Source organism: Gobius niger (genome assembly GCF_951799975.1).
Source record: "Gobius niger genome assembly, chromosome: 15".
NCBI classification, from domain to species: Eukaryota; Metazoa; Chordata; class Actinopteri; order Gobiiformes; family Gobiidae; genus Gobius; species Gobius niger.
In genome coordinates this window covers 5,689,531-5,710,896 of record NC_136866.1, presented here as the reverse complement: position 1 = coordinate 5,710,896, position 21,366 = coordinate 5,689,531, and the positions used below count along the sequence as shown (strand labels likewise).

General features: G+C 42.1%; 1 protein-coding gene across 1 annotated transcript in view; it reads left to right on the top strand.

The window, feature by feature from the left end:
- hivep2a (HIVEP zinc finger 2a) overlaps positions 1 to 21,366 on the top strand; it is a 61,593-nt gene that overhangs the window by 28,069 nt on the left and 12,158 nt on the right. The window contains exons 3-10 of the mRNA XM_079571771.1: positions 12,418 to 12,488; positions 12,579 to 13,805; positions 14,813 to 16,611; positions 16,856 to 17,116; positions 17,501 to 17,633; positions 17,738 to 17,831; positions 18,387 to 20,001; positions 20,346 to 20,503. Of these exons, the coding sequence (XP_079427897.1) occupies positions 12,842 to 13,805; positions 14,813 to 16,611; positions 16,856 to 17,116; positions 17,501 to 17,633; positions 17,738 to 17,831; positions 18,387 to 20,001; positions 20,346 to 20,503 (5,024 nt within the window). The 5' untranslated portion in view covers positions 12,418 to 12,488; positions 12,579 to 12,841. The remainder of the gene's footprint in view (positions 1 to 12,417; positions 12,489 to 12,578; positions 13,806 to 14,812; positions 16,612 to 16,855; positions 17,117 to 17,500; positions 17,634 to 17,737; positions 17,832 to 18,386; positions 20,002 to 20,345; positions 20,504 to 21,366) is intronic.

The following is a 21,366-nucleotide window of genomic DNA, read 5'->3' as shown; positions in this document are numbered from 1 at the left end:
TTGATCACTCACTGCAGAAATAGCATTTTGTGGAGCTGGATATAGGAACATATTTTGTATAGTCCTAAATGTTACGCAGTGTGGCTTTAAAACGGGATGACATTTGCGATTTAAGTTTAAAGTCAAGACTCATGTTCACATAGCACATCCTTAAAATTAGAGAAGAAGTTATATTTGGTCTGTAGCACCATCAGTCCCGGGTCACATCGGCTACTTAAACCGTGGAGGTGAGGGAACGGTCCATTGTAGCCAGATAGGAGTCCTCGCCAGCTGGCTTCATGTTACCCATACACACTTCTTTGTTTATGTCCAGTCCGCTGCCGCTAACAATGGGCCCGCTTCGAGTTTCTGCGCCGTCCGCGGACTGCGCTGCTACTTTGGGTGGTCAGACCTGGCCTAAATTATTCAAACGTGTTACTAATGCTTTCCATTCAGTGATTAACCACTTTATGTTTCGCCAAAATGTAGAGCGCGGAGAGCGAGAGAGAGAGAAAGGAGGGGAGCTGGCGGCCGGGTGGAATTGGCCCCGTTTCGGACTAACCTGGACCGTAGCGGCTCAGATCTTTATTGAGAACAGTAGCTTAGTTTGTACCTGAGGCGGAGGAGAGTTACGGGAACAATATGGCAAAGTTAACGGGAACAGGTCCATCTCTTGGTGAAATGTTCTGAATCCAAAAAAAAAATAATCCTGGCTTCTCTATTATTTCTGAGGGTGCCAGTTTTGTACAGCATTTCTGAGGTTGATAACATGCCAGTGTATGAAGCTTAGCAGTTGGACAGTCTAACATATTTCCCTTTCTGTAACTTTTTTTTTCCTCTGGTGATGGGACCATTTTTTAGACACATAGTGCTCAGTTCTCTTAACCTCTTAACCCCCGCCTTAACCAAGTGCATTTTCTCCAGTTCAGCTTTACCCAAATCAGTGTAGCGCCTCATTTGAAAGCTTAAAGGGGCTGGAAGCAAGTTCGGCATTTTATACTCACTACTGCCACCTCAGGCCATATGTGTAACGGCACCTTCTATATTAAGCTCGTACATGACGGCAATTCGGGCCGAAGTGACACATTTTTGAGTGACCGTACAGGATTTTAGAGGCAGTTGTGGTGAACAGGTCTGAGCTCATTCTACACATTAGGACATGGCTGGAACATGTAGGGGGAGGAAAATACTTAATTTTAACATTTTTAAACTCCTTATAGTCCCTTTAAGACCTTGCGTTGTCGTTTCTTGCGTTTTTGTCACTTTTCTGTTTCTCCTTTGTGGCTTTTTTGTTGTCGCATTTTCTACGCTTTTTTTGGTCACTATTTTGACATTTTTTTCCACCTCTTTTTTGTCACTTTTTTTTTGGCTTTTTCATTGTGGCTTTTTTTAATTGCATTTATGTCACTTTTTTCAACATTTTTTAGACTTTTTTAATTGCATTTTTGTTGCATTTTTGACACTTTTTTTATTTTATTTTTTAAATTGCATTTTTGACACTTTTTTGTCGCTTCTTTAACTGCATTTTTGACACTTTTTTAATTGCATTTTGTCACTTCTTTGATAAGATAAGATAAGATAAACCTTTATTGATCTCACAAAGGAGAAATTCACTTGTTACAGTCGGTGTTACTTCACAGTCTTATTGTATAGTCTGACAGCAGTGGGGATGAAGGCTTTGCGGTAGCGCTCCGTCCTGCACTGAGGGTGTCTCAGTCTGCCACTGAGAGAGCTGCTCAGCTCTTCTACAGTCCCGTGCAGTGGGTGGGAGGTGTTGTCCATGATGGAGGTGAGCTTGGCTAACACCCTCCTGTCCCTCACCTCCTCCACAGAGTCCAGGGGGAAGCCCAGGACGGAGCTGGCCCTCGTGACCAGCTTGTTCAGAGTCATAAAAAGTCCTGAGCAGAGGCCTGCTCACTCCGAACGATCTCAGTCTCCTCAGAAGGTGGAGGCACTTTGGCCCTTCTTGTACAGGGAGTTGGTGTTGTGGGACCAGTCCAGTTTATTGTTGAGGTGAACACCCAGATACTTGAAACTGTCCACCTCCTCAATGTCCTCCCCCTGGATGTTCAGCGGTGTGTGCGGTAGTGGCTTCCTCGTGAAGTCGATCACCATCTCCTTCGTCTTACTGATGTTCAAGCACAGGTGGTTGCGCTCACACCAGTCCACAAAGTCTAGGATGACTGACCGGTACTCCAGGTCGTTCCCCTTAGACACACAGCCCACGATGGTGGAGTCGTCGGAGAACTTCTGGAGCTGACAACTGTCCGTGTTGTATGTGAAGTCCGATGTGTAGATGGTGAAGAGAAACGGTGTGGCGTCCTTGTCACTTTTCTGTTGCTCCTTTGTTGCATTGTCATCCTCATTTACGTCTCATTTTTGTGGCTCTTTTGCCACTTTTTTTTTTTTCCATGAAGCTTTTCGATTCGGGTAAAGCCAGAAGAAAATGTGCTCAGTTCAGGCGGGGATCAAGAGGTTAACGCTACACACAGTTTTTCCTCATTAAAACCAAATATACAAAGCACTGCACTCCTCAAAGGCTCACCATGCTGTCATTGTGTTGACAAAATGTTCGCACACAGAGCAGAATGTGCCCTGGCAAAGCTGTGTGCAACTCGTGAACGGACCTTTTTTCCGTATTTGCTAAAATGTTTATCACCTAATTGCTTGTATGATAAGGCGGTATCACATGAGCAAAGTCAGTGGGCTATTTTAGTTTCTTTCACATTTATTTCTCGCATGCTTTTGTTGATCCAAAGATATGGAGAGGGCTTTCCTAGGGAAGACAGAATCCACATAAACATCCTATTCCAGAGAGAATAGTTGCAGAGTTGAACTTTCGCAACATCAATCTTCGTCTCTAAAAATGGCCCTTATCAACAGGAAGGCTGTGTATCACCGAGAAACGCTGTTGTAATCCTGAAGTCAAACAGAGGGCCTGGGCCGACGCGGGGCGGGCGCGGTGGAAGCAGCAGAAAACATTTTATCAGCCGCTCCGAGCCAAGAACAACTCAGGGCCAACTCTGACACCAGCCGCACTTTTTACACACACAAAAGAACTTTCTCCTTCGACTCGCGCTTTTACAAGAACCGCTTTCTCACAGCGAAAGAAATGGCAACTTGGATCGATTTGAAACGATCGCGCCGAAGTTAGTTTCTGAAAGTGCAATTTTATGGGCTTTTGGAAGCGCCGCTTAAAGAAGAAAAAAAAAAAAAACTATACTATTTCTATTTTGGCACTTTGGGGCGAGTATTGCCAAAACTATGGTCGATTACACTGAGAACAGGGAAAGGGCATAGAATTAAAATACAGAACGTAACATCAACTTAAAGGGATATTTCAGTTTTTGACATAGGGGTTCATTTCCTAGTGTCCAGAGTGTTGATTTCTGGAGATTTCTTTTGCTGTCCTTATATTTGAAGAGTTTGGTGGTGCTAGGCTAGTGCTAGGCTAGCGCATGTCTATGGTAACTAGTAGCATGCATTAAAACAGTCTGACTCACAGTGCACCTGAGGCAAATCACTTATAACACCAGATTTCCCACATAAATGTCTGTGTTGACTGAATTTTTTTTTTAAATATAGCCATTTTGCATTTAAAATAACTTATATTTGAGCAGCAACAGCTTCCTGGTTGTAAGCTACGCAGCGGCGGAGTGATCTGCTCGGTTACCGGAGCTACATTAGTTTGTTTACCAGCGGCCGCCATTACTACACGTGGAATTCACAAAGGAGCTTTCTACAAATCAGATATGGCAACGTTTGGAGGACTATCCGAAGATTTTGAAGAGGTTTTTAATGCAGGCTACTAGTTACCATAGACATGCACTAGCCTAGCACCAGCCTAGCACCACTAAACTCTTCAAATATAAGGACTGCATGAAGTAAATAAAAAAATAATCTCCAGAAATCACACACACTCTGGATGACTAGGAAACGAGGCCCTATGTAAAAAATCCTGAAACATCCCTTTAACACATATTGTAGAGGAGACTAAAGAACAAAATACTCGGCTGGTTTATTACACTGTACTCCCTGCCCTGACAGTTTCCTCACTCTTTCACGCTATTGTGTCCTATAGAACCTATAAAACACGTATGCCTCCTGATAGCAATTTAAGTATATCATTATCTACTAAAAATATACATGAACAATTTAACAAAATTAATTAAAAACGAGCTAAAGCTAAAGTCCTATTGTTCTTTCATTTAACAGTACCCACTTTCCTGTTTGCCTCCTTTTGCCTGTCGTTTTATTATTAGAAATCCATTACTGTCCACTCGCAGCGGAGCGCACACACACTCGCTATCAGAAAACGGGACAGGAATAGTTTCATGTTTGTTTTGGTCCCAGAGGAATGTGAAGCTCGAGTGTCGGTCTGAGGCACCCCATTGAGCTCATTTTAAAACTGGCCCCCGCTGCAGACGTCTGGGCTCGGGCTTATCAAACGAATATCTACGTGACACACGGGGAAAGGACAACAATAAACGGATGTGAGTGGAAAAAAAAGCGAAGGACTACCGCGAGTAGGACTGACGCGAGGAGGAAAAGAATATGTTCAGATGACGAAGCCTGGATTGAAACTTTGAAATGAGCGTGTTTATTGTGCAAACCCCTTGCATTAACCGTGCAGTGCATTTTCCCCAATTCAGTTTTACCCAAATCTAAAAGGTTACAGCCTATAGGCCATAGTAAGGCCTCATTTGAAAGCTAAGACCTACGAAACTCATCTAAATGGCTCTTTTTCCTAGTGTTGTTGTTGAGTTGTCGTCACCTTTTGGACTATTGTTTTCATCGCTTTTTTATTGCATTTTCATCACATTTTTGCCACATTTTCAGCGCTTTTTCTCACTTTTCTATTGCTATTTTGTGGCTTTTTTGTCACAACATTGTCAGATTATCGTCACATTTTCCTCTTTTTTTCGTATTTTTTTTCCTGGTGCTCCTTTGTTGCTCTATTGTCACTTTTCGTCACATTTTTGTCACTTTTTCTCACTCTTTTGTTGAATTTTCATCCTTGTTTTCGTCTCATTGTGTTGCTCTTCTTTAGCTTTTAGATTTGGGGAAAGCCAAACTGTTCAGGTGGGGGCTAAGAGATTAACACATCATTTACTGAGAAGACTGAAATACAAACAGTAAAGCCTTTACATCATAGTATATATGCATCTGAGAACATAGAGAGCTCTAAACTACAGCGTTAGCAGGTCACACTCGGAGTAGACATTATATTGCGGCTCGTGACTTTTAAAGCAACTGCAGTTTGGATCCAATTACAATTAAAACTGCAGCTATATTCAAGATACAAGCCAAGTTCGGTTGATTGGATGCCCTTTACAAACCCTGTTTATGCTCACGTGTCCGCTAGAAATGCTTTACACTCATAACAAACTGTTAAAGTGTCTCTCAGGCCCTGTAAAGATTTAAGTTGTTTAATCTATATACCGTATTTCAAGTTGTTATTTCAAACAACGGTCTGGAAAGTGGCCGAGCGACGCGCTGCCTGATTGTCGTCGGCTGCAGTGTCTCAAATGCCCCTTGTTACAGAAGTGCATAGGTGCTAATCTTGTGGCCGTCTGAGTCTTAACTATATGGACTAAATATATAACGCCGGGTTTCCTCGCGTCCTAGAAAACCCAGACATTTAGATGGTAATTCTCCACAGCAGATAATTGTGAGCGCCCTCCACTTTAGAGAAGTGGCTGGAGCGGCAATTTCAGCTCCAAGTGTAGATCACTGGCCCTGCGTATAAGTATATTTGGATACGGCATTGCATGGTTTGGTGCAGTGCCCGGGCGCTTCCTTTGCCAATATACAGTAGATCAGTCATGTTGCATTTGACTGTTTAATATGTGACTCTCCTTTACACAGTTGGATCTTAACCACTATTCTTAACCACTCCACACAAAGAAAACTATTTGTTGTTTTTTTCCCCCTTGCATGGAATTAATTGAAATTTAATCATCGTTTTTGGCGGATTGCTTATCGGCATGGTAGTTTTAATCAACAAATCTACAGAGCACAGTTCGGACTTTGGAGTAGTAAAATGTATATTGTTTGGCGTTAACCTCTTTTCTCCAATTTCAGCTTTACCCAAATCTAGAAGGTTGCAGCCTATAAGCCAGTGTATCGCCTCATTTGAAAAACTCTTGTAAACAGATTTTTTTTTCTTGCATTTTGTCACGTTGTAGTCTCTTTTGTGTTAGTCTTTTGTGGCGTGTGGACAAAGTGGTGTGTCACTTTTTCGTCACTTTTTCGTCACTTTTTCATCACATTTTTGTTAGTTTTTTGTCACATTTTTTTGGGTCATATTTCTGTTATTTTTTTGTCATATTTTTGTTATTTTTTCATCATTTTTCTTATTTTTTCATCACATTTTTCTTATTTTTTTCATCATATTTTTCTTATTTTTTCATCATATTTTTCATATTTTTTCATAATTTTTCTTATTTTTTCATCATATTTTTCTTATTTTTTCATCATATTTTTCATATTTTTTCATCATTTTTCTTATTTTTTCATCATATTTTTCTTATTTTTTCATCATATTTTTCTTATTTTTTCATCATATTTTTCTTATTTTTTCATCAAATTTTTCCTATTTTTTTCGTCATTTTTTCATCACATTTTTCTTATTTTTTCATCACATTTTTCGTATTTTTTCATCATATTTTTCTTATTTTTTCGTCATATTTTTCTTATTTTTTCATCACATTTTTCGTATTTTTTCATCATATTTTTCTTATTTTTTCGTCATATTTTTCTTATTTTTTCGTCATATTTTTGTTATTTTTTCATCACATTTTTCCAATTTTTTCGTCATATTTTTCTTATTTTTTCGTCATGTTTTTTGTTATTTTTTTCATCATATTTTTGCCATACTTTTGTTGTTCTTGGGTTGCTTTTTTGTTGCGTTATTGTCACTGTTTTGTTGCGTTGGAGAAAACGTGCTCGGTCCTGATGGGGGTTAAGAGGTTAAACGCTGCTGGAGTGGACATTCATTTGTTGTTTTAAGCCACTGTTAAGTAAAGGCATTGTGATGTTTTCCCGTGCCTCTCTGCATACTCCACGTCTATTAAGTAACTCCATCCTAAACTCTGTTACTGCTCCTTTTGTGCTGAGTGTTTGGTGCTATTTTAAGCCGAGTGCATCTTCTGTTTTGACCTGCCCACCACTATCATCTCACCGTGCACCTCTGCAGCCTCTCTCTGCCCCCGCGCTGGCCAACTCCGCCCCTCAAACAACAAATCCCCGCCTCCGCAATCTCACACACCGCTCCGGGCTACGTCTCTCCTACCACAGGAAGCAGAGCAGGTATAAATACCGCTTTATGTAAGTCATTCACGATAACACAGTCTCCCACTCAGTGCTATTCAGACCTGCTGTTACAAAACAAACGCCAACCAGTTTAAAGGTGGATTGCGTAAAACGTCGCAGTAAATAGTACATTGAACCTAAACATCTCTGACCCGGAGTTTTTCTTCATTTGTGAATTCCCTGCCCCACCGTGTCTCTGTGTGCAGCATATCTAACTTTCTGTCCGCTTCACTGCCTGTACATGTCTCTGCTCCTGTTGCAAAGGTCTGAACACATCTGATTTTATCTTCAGGATGAGAAAGACTGCGCTAATGCACTTCCTATTCGTTCTGAGCATGAACACGTCTTGTTTTGCTCCTCAGCTACCATTGCATGGGGGGTCCCAAGTTGATTTCAAGATGTAAAAAAGGAAACATTTAGTTTGATTGATATAATTCTTAAAGCTCAGCATAGATTTACGTAGAAGCAAATATGTTTAACCTCTTACCCCCGCCTGAACCGAGGACATTTTTTCCAGTTTGGCTTTGCCCAAGTCTAAAATTGTCTGGGCGTCAAAATGACATGGAGGAAAACGCAATAAAAATGTGACGGAAATGTGACGGAAAAAAGTGACAAAAAAGTGGAAAAAGAGCAACGAAAAAGTGGCGAAAAAGTGGAAAAAAAGCAACGAAAAAGTGGCGAAAAAGTGACAAAAAAGTGGAAAAAGAGCAACGAAAAAGTGACGAAAAAGTGGAAAAAGAGCAACAAAAAAGTGGCGAAAAAGTGACAAAAAAGTGGCGAAAAAGTGGAAAAAGAGCAACGAAAAAGTGGAAAAAAAGCAACGAAAAAGTGGCGAAAAAGTGACAAAAAAGTGGAAAAAGGGCAACGAAAAAGTGACGAAAAAGTGGAAAAAGGGCAACGAAAAAGTGACGAAAAAGTGGAAAAAAAGCAACGAAAAAGTGGAAAAAGGGCAACGAAAAAGTGACGAAAAAGTGGAAAAAAAGCAACGAAAAAGTGGCGAAAAAGTGACAAAAAAGTGGAAAAAGAGCAACGAAAAAGTGGAAAAAAAGTGACAAAAAAGTGGAAAAAGAGCAACGAAAAAGTGGCGAAAAAGTGGAAAAAGAGCAACGAAAAAGTGGAAAAAAAGCAACGAAAAAGTGGAAAAAAAGTGGAAAAAGAGCAACGAAAAAGTGGCGAAAAAGTGACAAAAAAGTGTAAAAAGAGCAACGAAAAAGTGACAAAAAAGTGGGAAAAGAGCAACGAAAAAGTGGCGAAAAAGTGACACAAAACAATGAAAAAAGCGACAAAGAAGCAACAAAAGAGTGACAAAGGCATACCAGAAGAGCAAACAATAACATAACATGAAAAAGTGAGAAAAGAATGACAAGAGCAACAAAAACCCGACGACAACGCAACAAAAAAGTTACGATCAGTTTTGTAGGCCTTCGTTTTCAAATGAGGCTGTACAGTAAACTTTTAGATTGGAGCAAAGCCAAACTGGAGAAAATGTGCTTGGTAAGAGGTTAACTAAACCAGATTTTAGTTGTTGTTTTTTTGCTTGATATTATCTGTATTATAAATTAGTTTTTACAGTGGATTGTTTTTCTGGTCATTTTGGCGGGTCGTGGCCTGAACAGTTTGAGAACCACTGCTCCAGGCAACACTTTTCTCATGATTCCGCTAAACAAACTAACACAATTAAAGGCAGAGCTTTCTCTATGGACCTCCATCGAATGAGGTATTCTCACCTCAAACCTTGCTCAAGATCTTGATATGGCTCTCGGCTTGGCTACACCACTGCTGCTCCTGACAGGTTGCATTGAAGAGGGGCCAAATACAGAAAACACATTTCTCAATTGAGACCATACACTGAACCTACAATAAGGGGTTACAGGGGGGGAAAAAACACAACAAAACATAAAAGCGGCTTCACACAGCAAACCTGACACTTTACATAAACACAATAGCTCATTCAAGTGACATTTCTATCCATTGAAACTTCCCCATCCCCTCCGGCCTGCTTTGTGTCTGACGCGGGGGTTTAAAATGGGCCAAAGTTAACTTTCCTGCTGCGAAGAATGCTGCGTCTTTCGCTGCGCGGTTTATTTTTAGCCCTCACGTCGGGCCCGAGACGTCACCGGGTCCTGCTTTAAACCGTGTTGCAATCGCTTTGTGTGAGCTCTGTGGGGCTATTTTTGCAGAGCGCAATGAGGAAATACGCAGCCGAAATGTGCACCCTCAGCAGCTGCGTGGCGTTATCTGCCCTGCCTCCTCCTCTCCCAGGTGTTCTGTGGTCCCTCAGACGTTAGGCCCGTGGAAACAAACACACGAGAGTTTGTTAGCACTGCGGCACCAGCAGATGCCTCCTCTGCAAAGTGCTCTGTCTTGTTCACTTTCGGCTTTTCACCTCCTCCGGCGTTGTGAAACTTTTCTTAGATTCTATGCGAGTCATGGAGTGGATTGTAGACTTTAATAAGAGATGCATGACTGTTTGTTTGTTTGTTTGTTTTGTATTATGGCTGAAATGCCTATATAAGCGTGTGAAGCTGGGGTTTGGAGAAGCACAGGAGGCCTTATCGCTGATTTTATTTTGTTTATAGACAATGAATAAGGGAGCGCATACACTTGTACCACCTCAACCCGTTTACCCAAATCTAAAAGCTTCTGCCATTGTAGCGGCTCATTTGAAATCTTATCGGATCTTTTCCCTTGCAAGTTCTTTTTCATCACACTTTTGTCACTTTTTTATTGCTTGTTTGTTGCTTTTTTGTGGATTTTTTTATTGCGTTTTCTTCATATTTTTGCCTTTGACGCACTTTTTTTTCCTTCACTTTCATCGCTTTTGTTGTCACATTTTTGTTACTTTTTTCTTGCTCTTTTGTGGCTTTTTTGGGTCCCGTTTAATTGCTATTGTGTTGCTTTTTCTTTTTCTTCCCAAGAAGCTTTTAGATTTAGGTAATGCCAAACTGGAGAAAATGTGTGTGGTTCAGGGAGGGGGTTGAGCGGTTATATTGATAGCTGTGCTCCAAAATAATTCCTAACTTAAGTTTATTTTCCAATATCCACATTCTTCTACCTCCAGAGAAGAACAGCAAACAAATATCTATTATAAAACTATTATTCCACTACTAGAAAAGAAAGATCTGGTCAAAAGAAAGGCTCTTAATTGTTTGTGTTAGTACTTCTACCAATATTTGGATCTAGCTAGAAGCAGTACTGATATTTAAGTTGTTTACCTTAGTAAATCCTTTCCGTGGACACTCTGGGGGTAATACAAGTGTTAATGGGATGATTTGGGGGGTCTTTCATCTCCCCCTGCACTGCAAAAAGTATTTAACTAGATCAGTGTAAACATCTCAATTTGAGCATAATAATCCAAATTTTAGTTGTTTAACTAGTTAAGAAGTTATTGGGCATTTGTCCTAGATTATTTTACTTGTTCGGAGATATTTCTGACTCGTTTCGATACATTTCGTCCTTATTTCAGGTCATTTTCTTTGCCAATGGGGTAAGAAAATTGGTCTTGTCTCATTTGCAATTTCACTTTCTTATTTCAAGCGAGATTTACCCTAGAACTGGTCTGAAATGTCCTCAAACAAGCAAAGTAAACTTGGTCCGATCAGGAAAAGTGTCTAAATGAGTGAAAACCGCTCAAAACAAGATACATTTCCTCAATTCAAGTCATTTAAGCCGATGCTTGATATTTACTTTTTGTAGTGTGGTGTCTCTGGTCAGAAAACCACACTTGCAACTTCACTGCCACCGGGTCGGAGTCACCAATACACACTAATGGAATCACAAAGAAGAAGCTAATAGGCTAGGCTAACTTTGGGCTTGCACCACTTAAACAGTATTTACAGCTACGTTTGAGTGAAAGAAATGATCTCCATTGTGTAACTGGATGTACAATATCCCTCTCTCCCTTTGTCTTTTCCGTCAGTGTAGTATTTGACAATAAATGAGTAAAAAAACCGCAACATGCAGCGACACCTGTAGTGGCGTGTATGGCCTCTAGGGGCATGAGTTACTTAGTTCTACTTTAAAAGTCTTGTATCAGTAGTTTCAATAGTTTTGATGTAAACAAAAAAAACAACAATTAAAAGCTGCACAACTTTAGCAAGATTAGTTGTCATATATTTATTATTTGGAACATTGTAAGCCTTTTATTTTCACTTCTACTACTAACAGTACTTTTGACCTTTTGCGTCATGGCGCATCCCAGCGCAAGCCAGGACTCGCAGCCAGTCATGTGTGTGTTGTGCTTCTGCTTCCCTTTTGCAACAGCCACAGAGGACGGAAGGCAGGGTGCGAGCTTTAACACAGATCCTTCCTTCTTGCTCTGTGCCTTGGCCTCTTCGCCCGCCTCCACACATTATGACTGGCGAACGTCACTTCCCCCGGTGCTATTTTTAAGCCTTTGTGTCTTTTTAGGAACAGCGTGGGTTTGCATTGCACCAGTGAGTCATTGAGTGAAGGGAAGGAGGGCGCGAGGAGGAAATGGGCAGAAAGAAGCGCAGATGGGAGAGGAAATAACACCGAATCTACTGGCATCTATATTATACCCCTTATACAGTCTTTGACAAGTTTGACAGACTACTGGGAAAGCAGTGTTAGCAAATACACGCACTGAAAAACGCTTTATACTTCATGACGCGGGTATTTATTGTGGTACAACTTATGTGTGTTTGTATTATGTATGCATCTTGAAAATATATAAAGGGCTTCAGATGTTATTAAGTTTTACAAATTGTCTGCAAAGGGCGGCAAACTTCTACTACCTAAGTACCTAAAGTAATACATTGTTCAGAAAATGGCATCAATAACATGCAATTTTGCACAAGGAAGAGAGTTTCACCATCAAACGGTTCGGGACAAGTTTCTCGAAAGTGTCTAAACTCCAAAAGTCAGAGGAACTTTATGAATGTATGACATTTACTGGTGTGTGGGCAGGTGTTTTGAGTGCAGAAGAGGGAGGGAGGCAGACAAAACATGTATAAATGAAACAAAACACCACTCCATAAGGTCACTGTGTTATCTGTTTTTTTTTTTTTTTTTTCTTTTACCAATTGACTTTCCATATTTAGAAATCTTTATCTTGGAACTTGTCGTTAGATTAACTGTACACTCTTGTTTCCTGTGCTGCAGATTTCCTGTTGGGCTGAATGACTTCTGAATCTACCAAACGTGGATCTCCTTGCACTTTTACAAATCAAAAGGTACATTTTTAGAAATTCTGTATTTACAAATCGAGGATGCATTTTAACACAGTGACTCATGATCCATTTTCTGTCTTCTTTTCATCATAGATTGTTTTCGACACTTTCGCTTTTCAAGAACTGGAGAAATCATCTTGTTTACAAAATGGCCACCACAGAGCTCCATTGCTAATGCTATCATCTGATGCCCCTGCGTCTTTGCTTACCTATACTTTGGTCCGGTACAACTATGCACTTGAGTTGAACTTAGCATTGGCCCTGAAGCATTGAGCTATGATGCGGACAAGCTTTGGGACTTTTTAACTATCTCCCCAGCTTTCCCCCGTTTTGAGCCTAAGATAGAGCATTACACAATGGAAGCTCAGGAATCCGCTTCCGGTGGCGGACAGAAAAGCAAAGATCCAATGAAGGACAAGGGTACTTTGCAAAGGAAGTGGGCATCGGAACCCACTTCTACCAAACGAAGCACTTTTGCCGATCCAGAGGCTTCAATTAGGGAGAGCATACCTTGTGGCGCCACTGGTGGATCTGTGCCACATCAAAAGTATGTAATGATAGGAAATACTGGTAAAATGCTACCAGGTCACTCCACAATGGGAGGCCAAGGGCAAGAGCTGCAAGGACCATATGGGCAAGGATATCCAAGAGGGTATGCCTTCCAAATGGGTCAACAGTATCCACAACATCCACAAACAGAGCAGCGATTCTTGTCAGGGGCCAAACCCCAGCCAGGGCTGGAACCTCATGCTTGGCCATTTGCTGGACAACTCCCTTCAGATGAGTTATTTGGACATCCAGGGCATACGCAGCCGCACGGATCTGGAGCGGGACGTTTCCCAAGGCAGAAATCCCCAAGTTTACCCAGTTCTTTTGGACAGTATTCCCAGTCTGATTCCTTGGAGGAGAGTCACAGCAAGAAAGACCTGAAGCCAAAAAAGCCTGGGAAGTATATATGTAACTATTGTGGACGAGCTTGTGCAAAACCCAGTGTGTTGAAAAAGCATATCCGGTCACATACAGGAGAAAGACCCTACCCGTGTGGACCATGTGGATTTTCCTTTAAAACTAAAAGCAACCTTTACAAACATCGCAAGTCCCATGCTCACGCCATTAAAGCAGGTCTGGTGCCGTTTTCGGAGTTGGCCGCATCTCGAGCGGGAGAGTTGGACCAGTCGTCCCCCTCGGGGGAAACAGAGGTGCATTCGGACGGAGAGCAGAGCACAGACACCGACGAGGAGGTGGGGGACGGAGCTTCTATGCTGATGGATAAAGAGAGCCCTGTACCTCAGATATCCTTCGAGGCTGGCAAACATACAGGTAAACTTAAAGTAAAATGCAATGCTTAATGAAGAAATATTGGTTTGTTTACTCTCTCAAAATAACAGACAGACGGGGGTCTATGGCTATTGTCGGGGCGAGGTGCGTGACTGCCTCTTGTTTGTACTGCAATGAGATATTTTATTTTTAATCTGAACCTTAATACACTACAAAAAGTCAATATCAAGCATTGGCTTAAATGACTTGAATTGAGGAAATGTTTCTTGTTTTGAGCGGTTTTCACTCATTTAGACACTTTTCCTGATCGGACTAAGTTTACTTTGCTTGTTTGAGGACATTTCAGACCAGTTCTAGGGTAAATCTCGCTTGAAATAAGAAAGTAAAATTGCCAATGAGATAAGACCAATTTTCTTACCCCATTGGCAAAGAAAATGACCTGAAATAAGGACGAAATGTATCGAAACAGGTCAGAAACATCTCAGAACAAGTGAAATAATCTAGGACAAATGCCCAAGAACTTCTTAACTAGTCAAAACAACAAAAATGTGGATTATTATGCTCAAATTGAGATGTTTATACTGATCTAGTTAAATACAATTAAGTACAATTTACAGTATACTAGTGACTATGGTAGGAACATTGAAAGTTCACATAAACAGACTTAATTTTAGGGACTATGTCAATTGTATAATGCATACAGATGGATTTTGTTTAGTTATACTTTATTTATCCCAAAGGGAAATCACCAGTTATTTGACTGCTTACATTAGTTGCACATAAATTAAAGGCAACAGATTGAAAGAAGTCATAAAATTATAAATAGTAAAAGACCATCCAAAAATAGGACAGTGTGTGAAAATATGTTTCATGCCCTTAAACCACTTTCTACAGTCTGATGAGTGTGACATCGACATTTTGGAGTAATCAGGAAAAATATATTGTATCCCATTTGATTTTTCAGCTTTTAGTATATATTGCTCAGGCGGTGTATATTGTTTGACTTTGGCCCTAGTATCGCTCACTGTCATTGTCCTCCTTGTCTGTAGGTGGTGTGGAACCAGCCTATGCAGACTCAGCTGACGAGCTATCCATGGGAGCGATGAAAGTGCCTATCCTGATAGTCCCCAAACCGGGAGCTGTCCCGTCTCCTGGAATGGAGTGCCCCCCTTTCCAGGACATCAAGACCTCACACCATATGCTGGGTTCTCAAGCTGGGGGACGGGTGCACTCTTTGGATGACTCCCCGAGCATCAAAAAGTGTCTTGCCTTGAGATTAAAGGAGAAGAAAAGTCTAGATTCTGATCCTGCGACCCAATCACTTAACCTTTTGAGCCCACATAGCAAAGGCAGTACGGACTCGGGGTACTTTTCCCGCTCTGAAAGCGCAGAACAGCAGATTAGCCCTCCAAATACGAATGTCAAAACTTACGAAGAGATTATGTTTGGTCGAACATGGTACTATCGCCCAAATACTCGATCTCGGCAGTCCATCACAGTGGGAATGGCGGGTGCAGACTTGAACACACTTGCTGGCTTAAAGCATAAAGGTGCTATCATCGACATGGGGAAACTTGCTGAAGATGTATGCTACAGAGGTGACGTGGGTGTTTCTGGAGACCCAAAGCAATACCCCACTGGACCTTGTCAAAGCAGCACGGGGCTCCTCGAACCTCCTTCTGAAATAAATCACCTCATAAGAAGCAACTCAATGCCAACTCCATCACCACCCAACCTTAGCGTCCCGCCCGGAATCCGAGGCAGCCACTCTTTCGACGAGGGGAGGACCCCGGACGAGGTGTTTTACCCTTCTGCGCTTCGAATACTCCGAAGGCAAAAGGCATTTGAGCATTCGGCCAACGAAGCGCATGTTGGGGAAGCCTTGAGTGGGAAAGTGACTGGTTTGCAAGGTACTAAAGTTAGCATGTCAGATCTTGCCACAAGGAAACGCCGGAAGGTTACAAGTGTAGGCGATGAGGAGGACAGTCCAGGCCATTGTGATAGTAGCTGTAGTGGTTCTGTTGAAATGGCGGTGGATTATGAATTTAAAGGTAGTCTTGATGGTGCTAGAAGTACTCCGACGGGAAAAGGCTCTTTGCATAGCATCCATAGCCAGTCTGATAGCTTTGATACATGTGCCAGTATGTGCTCCGAAGACATTGCACTTTTTAACGAGTCGGAAAGCCGTAAAGCAGCCGGGAATGTTATATCTGTCATCCAGCACACCAATTCACTCAGCAGGCCAAATTCCTTTGAGAAATCAGAATCGTTTGAACAGCAACCATATCAGGATAAGCCACTATCTAGCCAGTACTCGGAGCAATCGGACAATGAGATATTCGAAGACGCCTTGAGTCCAGATTCGGCTTTGTTTAGGACAGAGAGCATGGAGCAACAGGTGCACAGCGATAGCGACTTAGCATCACATTCGTCATCTTCTGCAGCGCCCTCCCCGGGACAGCCGTATCATATCCCACACAAGCTAGTCCGCCAACCCAATATCCAAGTCCCAGAGATCAGGGTGACCGAAGAGCCGGATAAGCCGGAGAAAGACTCCGAAATGCCCATATCTAAGGAACCAGAAAAGACGCAACCCCATGTAGAGGAGTTTCAGTTGCCGCAGCGGAGCGACACACTGTCCCAGATGCCGTCCGAAAAGCTGCCGCCCAAAAAGAAGAGGTTGAGGTTGGCCGACATGGAGCACTCATCAGGGGAGTCCAGTTTTGAGTCCACCTGCACCAGTCTGTCCAGGAGTCCGAGCCAAGAGAGCAACCTATCCCATTCCTCATCGTTCTCAATGTCGTTCGACAAAGAAGAAGGCATCAAGTCGATGTCGCCAACCAAACAGGCAAGTGTGGCAAGTTATTATAAACTGAAAGCCCATTTCTATACTGTCAGCGAGCATGTATATATAACATAAGCTGCACTATTAGCATTTTTGGCTCATTGTCTCATCTTTATATGCCATACTGTTGCAAATGTTCCTTAAATGTTTTACTTGATCTAAGAAAACAGAATAGGCAGATGAACTTCCAAGATGCACAATTTTATCAAATCTATATTATATCACTTCTGTATTCTTATCTTACCAGGATGACTCCATGGCCAGTGTCAGTGGACCTAAGCAGTCTGAGTTCCTGACTGTTCCGGGCAGCGGTCATTCCAGTCACCACCAGCAAAGGGAGATGAGGAGGTCGTCTTCAGAGCAGGCTCCATGCACTTTACCTTCAGAGCTACCTGAAATGAGAAGCAAGTCTTTCGATTATGGAAGTCTATCCTCATCACGACAGGGAGAGGTTTACTCCAGCGCTTCTGCCATGAAAGAGAGGAGGCGAGGATATCTTGTCCGGCAGGTAATGCCTGTGCATTTCTGTTGCTATGATTATTAGTCTTTAGCAACATACTTCCTGTGTTTATGTTGTTGCTGTGTTGGGTAATTAGCATAGATACAATATAGACACTTGCTGTCAGCAAATCTGCCACACGATTAGTTCACCACTGGATTTGAGCCCAAACTAATAAGCTCAAGCCTTTCAAGGTAGATTCTTTGGTGAGGCAGGATTTCAGATGACAACCACGGCAAACATTTTCATTCATAAAGTTAAATCAATATAATATTATATCCATATAAACAACAAACAACAAGATTATATTTCAATAATCAACAACCTACAAACAGAAATGAAAAAGGGTTTACATTTATTGTATTTTTAAATATTTTATTCATGTTTTTGCAGGCTTCACTGAGTGTCTATCCAGAGGTTGTAGCTCAGGAATCATCAAGTGAGATTTTGATCAAACAGGAGGAGCATGGGTCTTGGTCTTCTGCTCCTGGTGGGGATGTTGTGAGGAGCAAGAGAGGTGGCAGCGGTAAGCTCTACTGAAACCATTAAAAAACAAAATATGGTGTTTATCTTGTGTTATCTATGTCTAATCTGGTGTTTTCTTCTGTTTTTCTTTGGTCTTATTCAAAGGTGTTGGCCCTCATTCTCATCAGCAGCATGCCCAGTACATGCTTCAACAGAGCATCAGTGAAGACAGTCTGCAAGACGAACCGCTTCATGTCAGGTAATGCATGATTCAAATTCATGTTTTCCTCATTGTCTTTTTAAAAACAGTGCTGAAATGTGACAGTATGCATCCTACCAAAGTGACGGACCATGTGTGTGTCTCGTACCAGATCCGGTGCAGAGAACAATGTCAAATGTGCAGACATTGTTGGTCATAGTTCTCTTTAAAAGCATCAAGTTGTCCAGGAGCAGTCCAAACACATGCCTCTGCTCTGTGTGTGTTTTTACTGCACTCTTTTTTAAGCAAAACCAAAATCTTAACAAAGACACGGCCTACACGTGACAGTGCACTTTATGTAGGGCACTACAATTTTGTTTAGTGTTTTGTATTGTGAGCCGAGGGGAACATTTTATCATAATGCAGCTTTGGAAAACTGGAAAGCAGTCAATTTAACCAATTTTTTTGAAAGCACAGATTTGGCTTATTAAACTAAATGCTTTTATATTATTCCTGGTACTGGTATGCCAAAAGAAAAAAATCTAAATCTACATTTTGACATTATGACAAGGATTCTTCTTTTAGTAACTTTATACTTTCAATTCTTTTTCCTAGGCCCCAGCACTACCGCCTACAGACCCAGGGATCTTCCTCAGAGGGAGAACATCCAGGTCAAGAGGTCATGAATAAGGAAATCATGCAACATTATCCGAGCGGCCCACCCTTTATACCCTTCCCACAGCAAGGCCTATACTGGAGCCAAGATGGCGGACAGAACCCCAGGCAGCAACTGGCAATCCAAGTGCAACAACAACTTCAGAAACACCACGTTCGCTCTCCTGCACATCCCATTCACAAACATTCAATCCATGATCAGCTGCCTCCAGATGGGAAACCGGAGGCTGCCCAAATGTATCCAGGGACCTTTTCATCTCGTAGTTCGCCGCTCTCCCAGCCACACTTTGCACCGAAGCCTAGCCAGCCCACAGCCACTTCGAATCCAATGCTTTTGCAACAGATCCAGACAGTATTTGCTACTCAGAATTTAAATCCCCAAGCCTCTCTGCCCGGTATGCTAGTCCCTGTTCGCATACACACCAATGTGCCATCGTTCGGTAGTGTAATGTACACCAGTGTTAGTCAGCTTGGACCTTCGCAAGACAGTGGACAACAAATCAAGCTCCCAGACACTATACCTCCACCTGTCTCAAGCAAAACACCTTCGGGAGGGATTTCTGGTGGCATCAGTGGCACTGGATTCAACCTGGCCCACTTCCTTGGTCAAACGGACCTCTCTGCAATTAGAAAGCCATCGAGTTTAGCATGTCTTAACACGGGAATCCCGCTTTCGCTAACATCAGGGACTATTTCCACAACAGATGCATCGAGTTCGGCTGTCGGGGGTAAACGTATGCTATCGCCGGCGAGCTCTTTGGAGTTGTTCTTTGAAACTAAGCATCAAAAACGGGTCAAAGAGGAGAGAATGTATGGGCAAATTGTGAAAGAGATGAGCGCTGTGGAGTTGAGTGGCACCGAATGCAAAGCCAATCAATCCAACCAATCAAGTCAAGAAGTGGATGACTCCGAGAGAATGTCCCAGTCCCCTCCTCTAAGCGATGCACCTCCTAAAATCTCCATCCCTGTTCGGTCTTCTGCGCCGCAACCTCCAGATTTGCCTCGAGCTGAAAGTTTCACCCCACCTTTGCAAATTGTGACTGATCGATCGCCGAAAACTGGTGGGAGAGATTCCCCGGAAGAGCTTGACGTCGATGTTTCGAATCTCAGCCCACAATCAATGACGTCTGTTGAGGGAGAAGATAGCCCCAAGAAAACGGCAAGCGCTAAAGCCCCTGTTAGCATGCTGGTCCAGCTTACTGCCAACCAAGACATCGGACAATCGGGACAGACTTTGCTAATGACAGAAGTGGCAGACGCCCAACAGTTAATCCAGTTCCCGAGCCTAAGAACTCTCAGCAAAGTCAGCTGGTGTTTTTTGAACTACACCAAACCAAACAGCAGTCAAGCTAGTGAACATAGCTCGGTCTATAGTTCCTGGTGCGTTAGTTCCCACAATCCCAACCCTCTGAATCTTAGCACGAAAGCGGCGCTCGCTCTGCTCCGGTCCAAACAGAAGAGATGCACAGACTGGATCTTCAGCACTGCAGCTCTGTCACCTCCAAGCTCTGGGAAACTGGTGTCATCCGTCGCCTGGAAGCTGCGGTTTGATCAGGTAATTTTCCCTCTACTAAATGAAAGATGTTACATTGTGTTTGACTTTTCTTCAGACAGACATTGCATTACGACCATCTGCTACTACTATGCGCTACTATGTCTAGATTGAATCACATGAACATGGCAGTTTTTAACCATTTTTGATTGAGACACAGATGGGAAACACCCAACGAAAGCTCATACTCGCACTTATCCAGCATTCACAAATTTGACAGTTTCAGACACCCCAATCAATCACAATGAAAAAAGAGAGAAAACATGCCCGTCCCAATTATTCTGCCTCATTGGCGTGCACATTTGTTCTTTTTTTAATTCCGAAATTTGTTTTGACTATGTTTGCAGCTGAAGCCAGAGTTGATGCCCATCGATGTGACGAAATTTGGGAGGAAGATGAAAGGTGTGGTGTCCTGGGAACGGTCCAAAGATGACCAAGGGGAGAAGGAGGTGTCCGTCAAACCGCCTTCAGTAGAACCGACCAGAATCAAGATCTTCGAAGGAGGGTGAGCTCACTTTTTTTTTTACGCACTATTCCATCAGCCCTTTTCTGTTTTCATTATTCTTTTCAACAAGGACTTTGCCGGGTCACAGTGAAACTCCATAGAGTTTGAAGAGTAATGTTGAGTGACTTAACATGCCCAAAAGTACAAACAGGTCATGTATAGATTTCATTGTTTGCCTGAGAAAAGATTATTGAAAAGGCAAGCGATAGCTGTTTTTGGATCAGGTGCAGGCTGCATTCACTCGTCTGGAAAATGTCTCTCGGTCAGCCAGTAATTGGACAATATTGAATCTAAGTCAAGTATTTTAAGCCAGAAATCTGCACTGATCAATTTTTCAATAACAAGTCTGAACAGATGGTCATGAAGTATGTCAGATCAGTATACTACCCATTATTATTCCTTTAAATCCCTAACTAGTGGTCAAATACTACCTTGATTAAGATGTATAGGTTGACTCCTTTTCCATGTGCACAGACAGAAACCCCCAATAAAAGATTATGGAGTAATACAGTTAATCCAGTCTGAGGTGGTTGAAAGTGCAATCCCGTTTAGTGGTCGGTTACATGTCTTAAGTATCAAGATGTTTTATAGAAAAAGTCCAAAAATGGTGAACAAAGCAGACAGAATAACATGCAAAAACCCAGCCGCACTTGACAAAAGCCGTTATTAAAGGCAGTAGACTATGAAGTCATCCTCCCTCAGGACGCAGTGGGAACTCTGGATCTGAGACCGCAGGGCCCGGAGCGAAATAAATCACACATATTTTTTGCACGTGACTTATGAAGGTGAACATTGGTGTTGTGGAGCAGACCTGATGATCGCCGTGTCGAGTTTAAAGCAAAGTATTCAAAGCAGTCCAACAA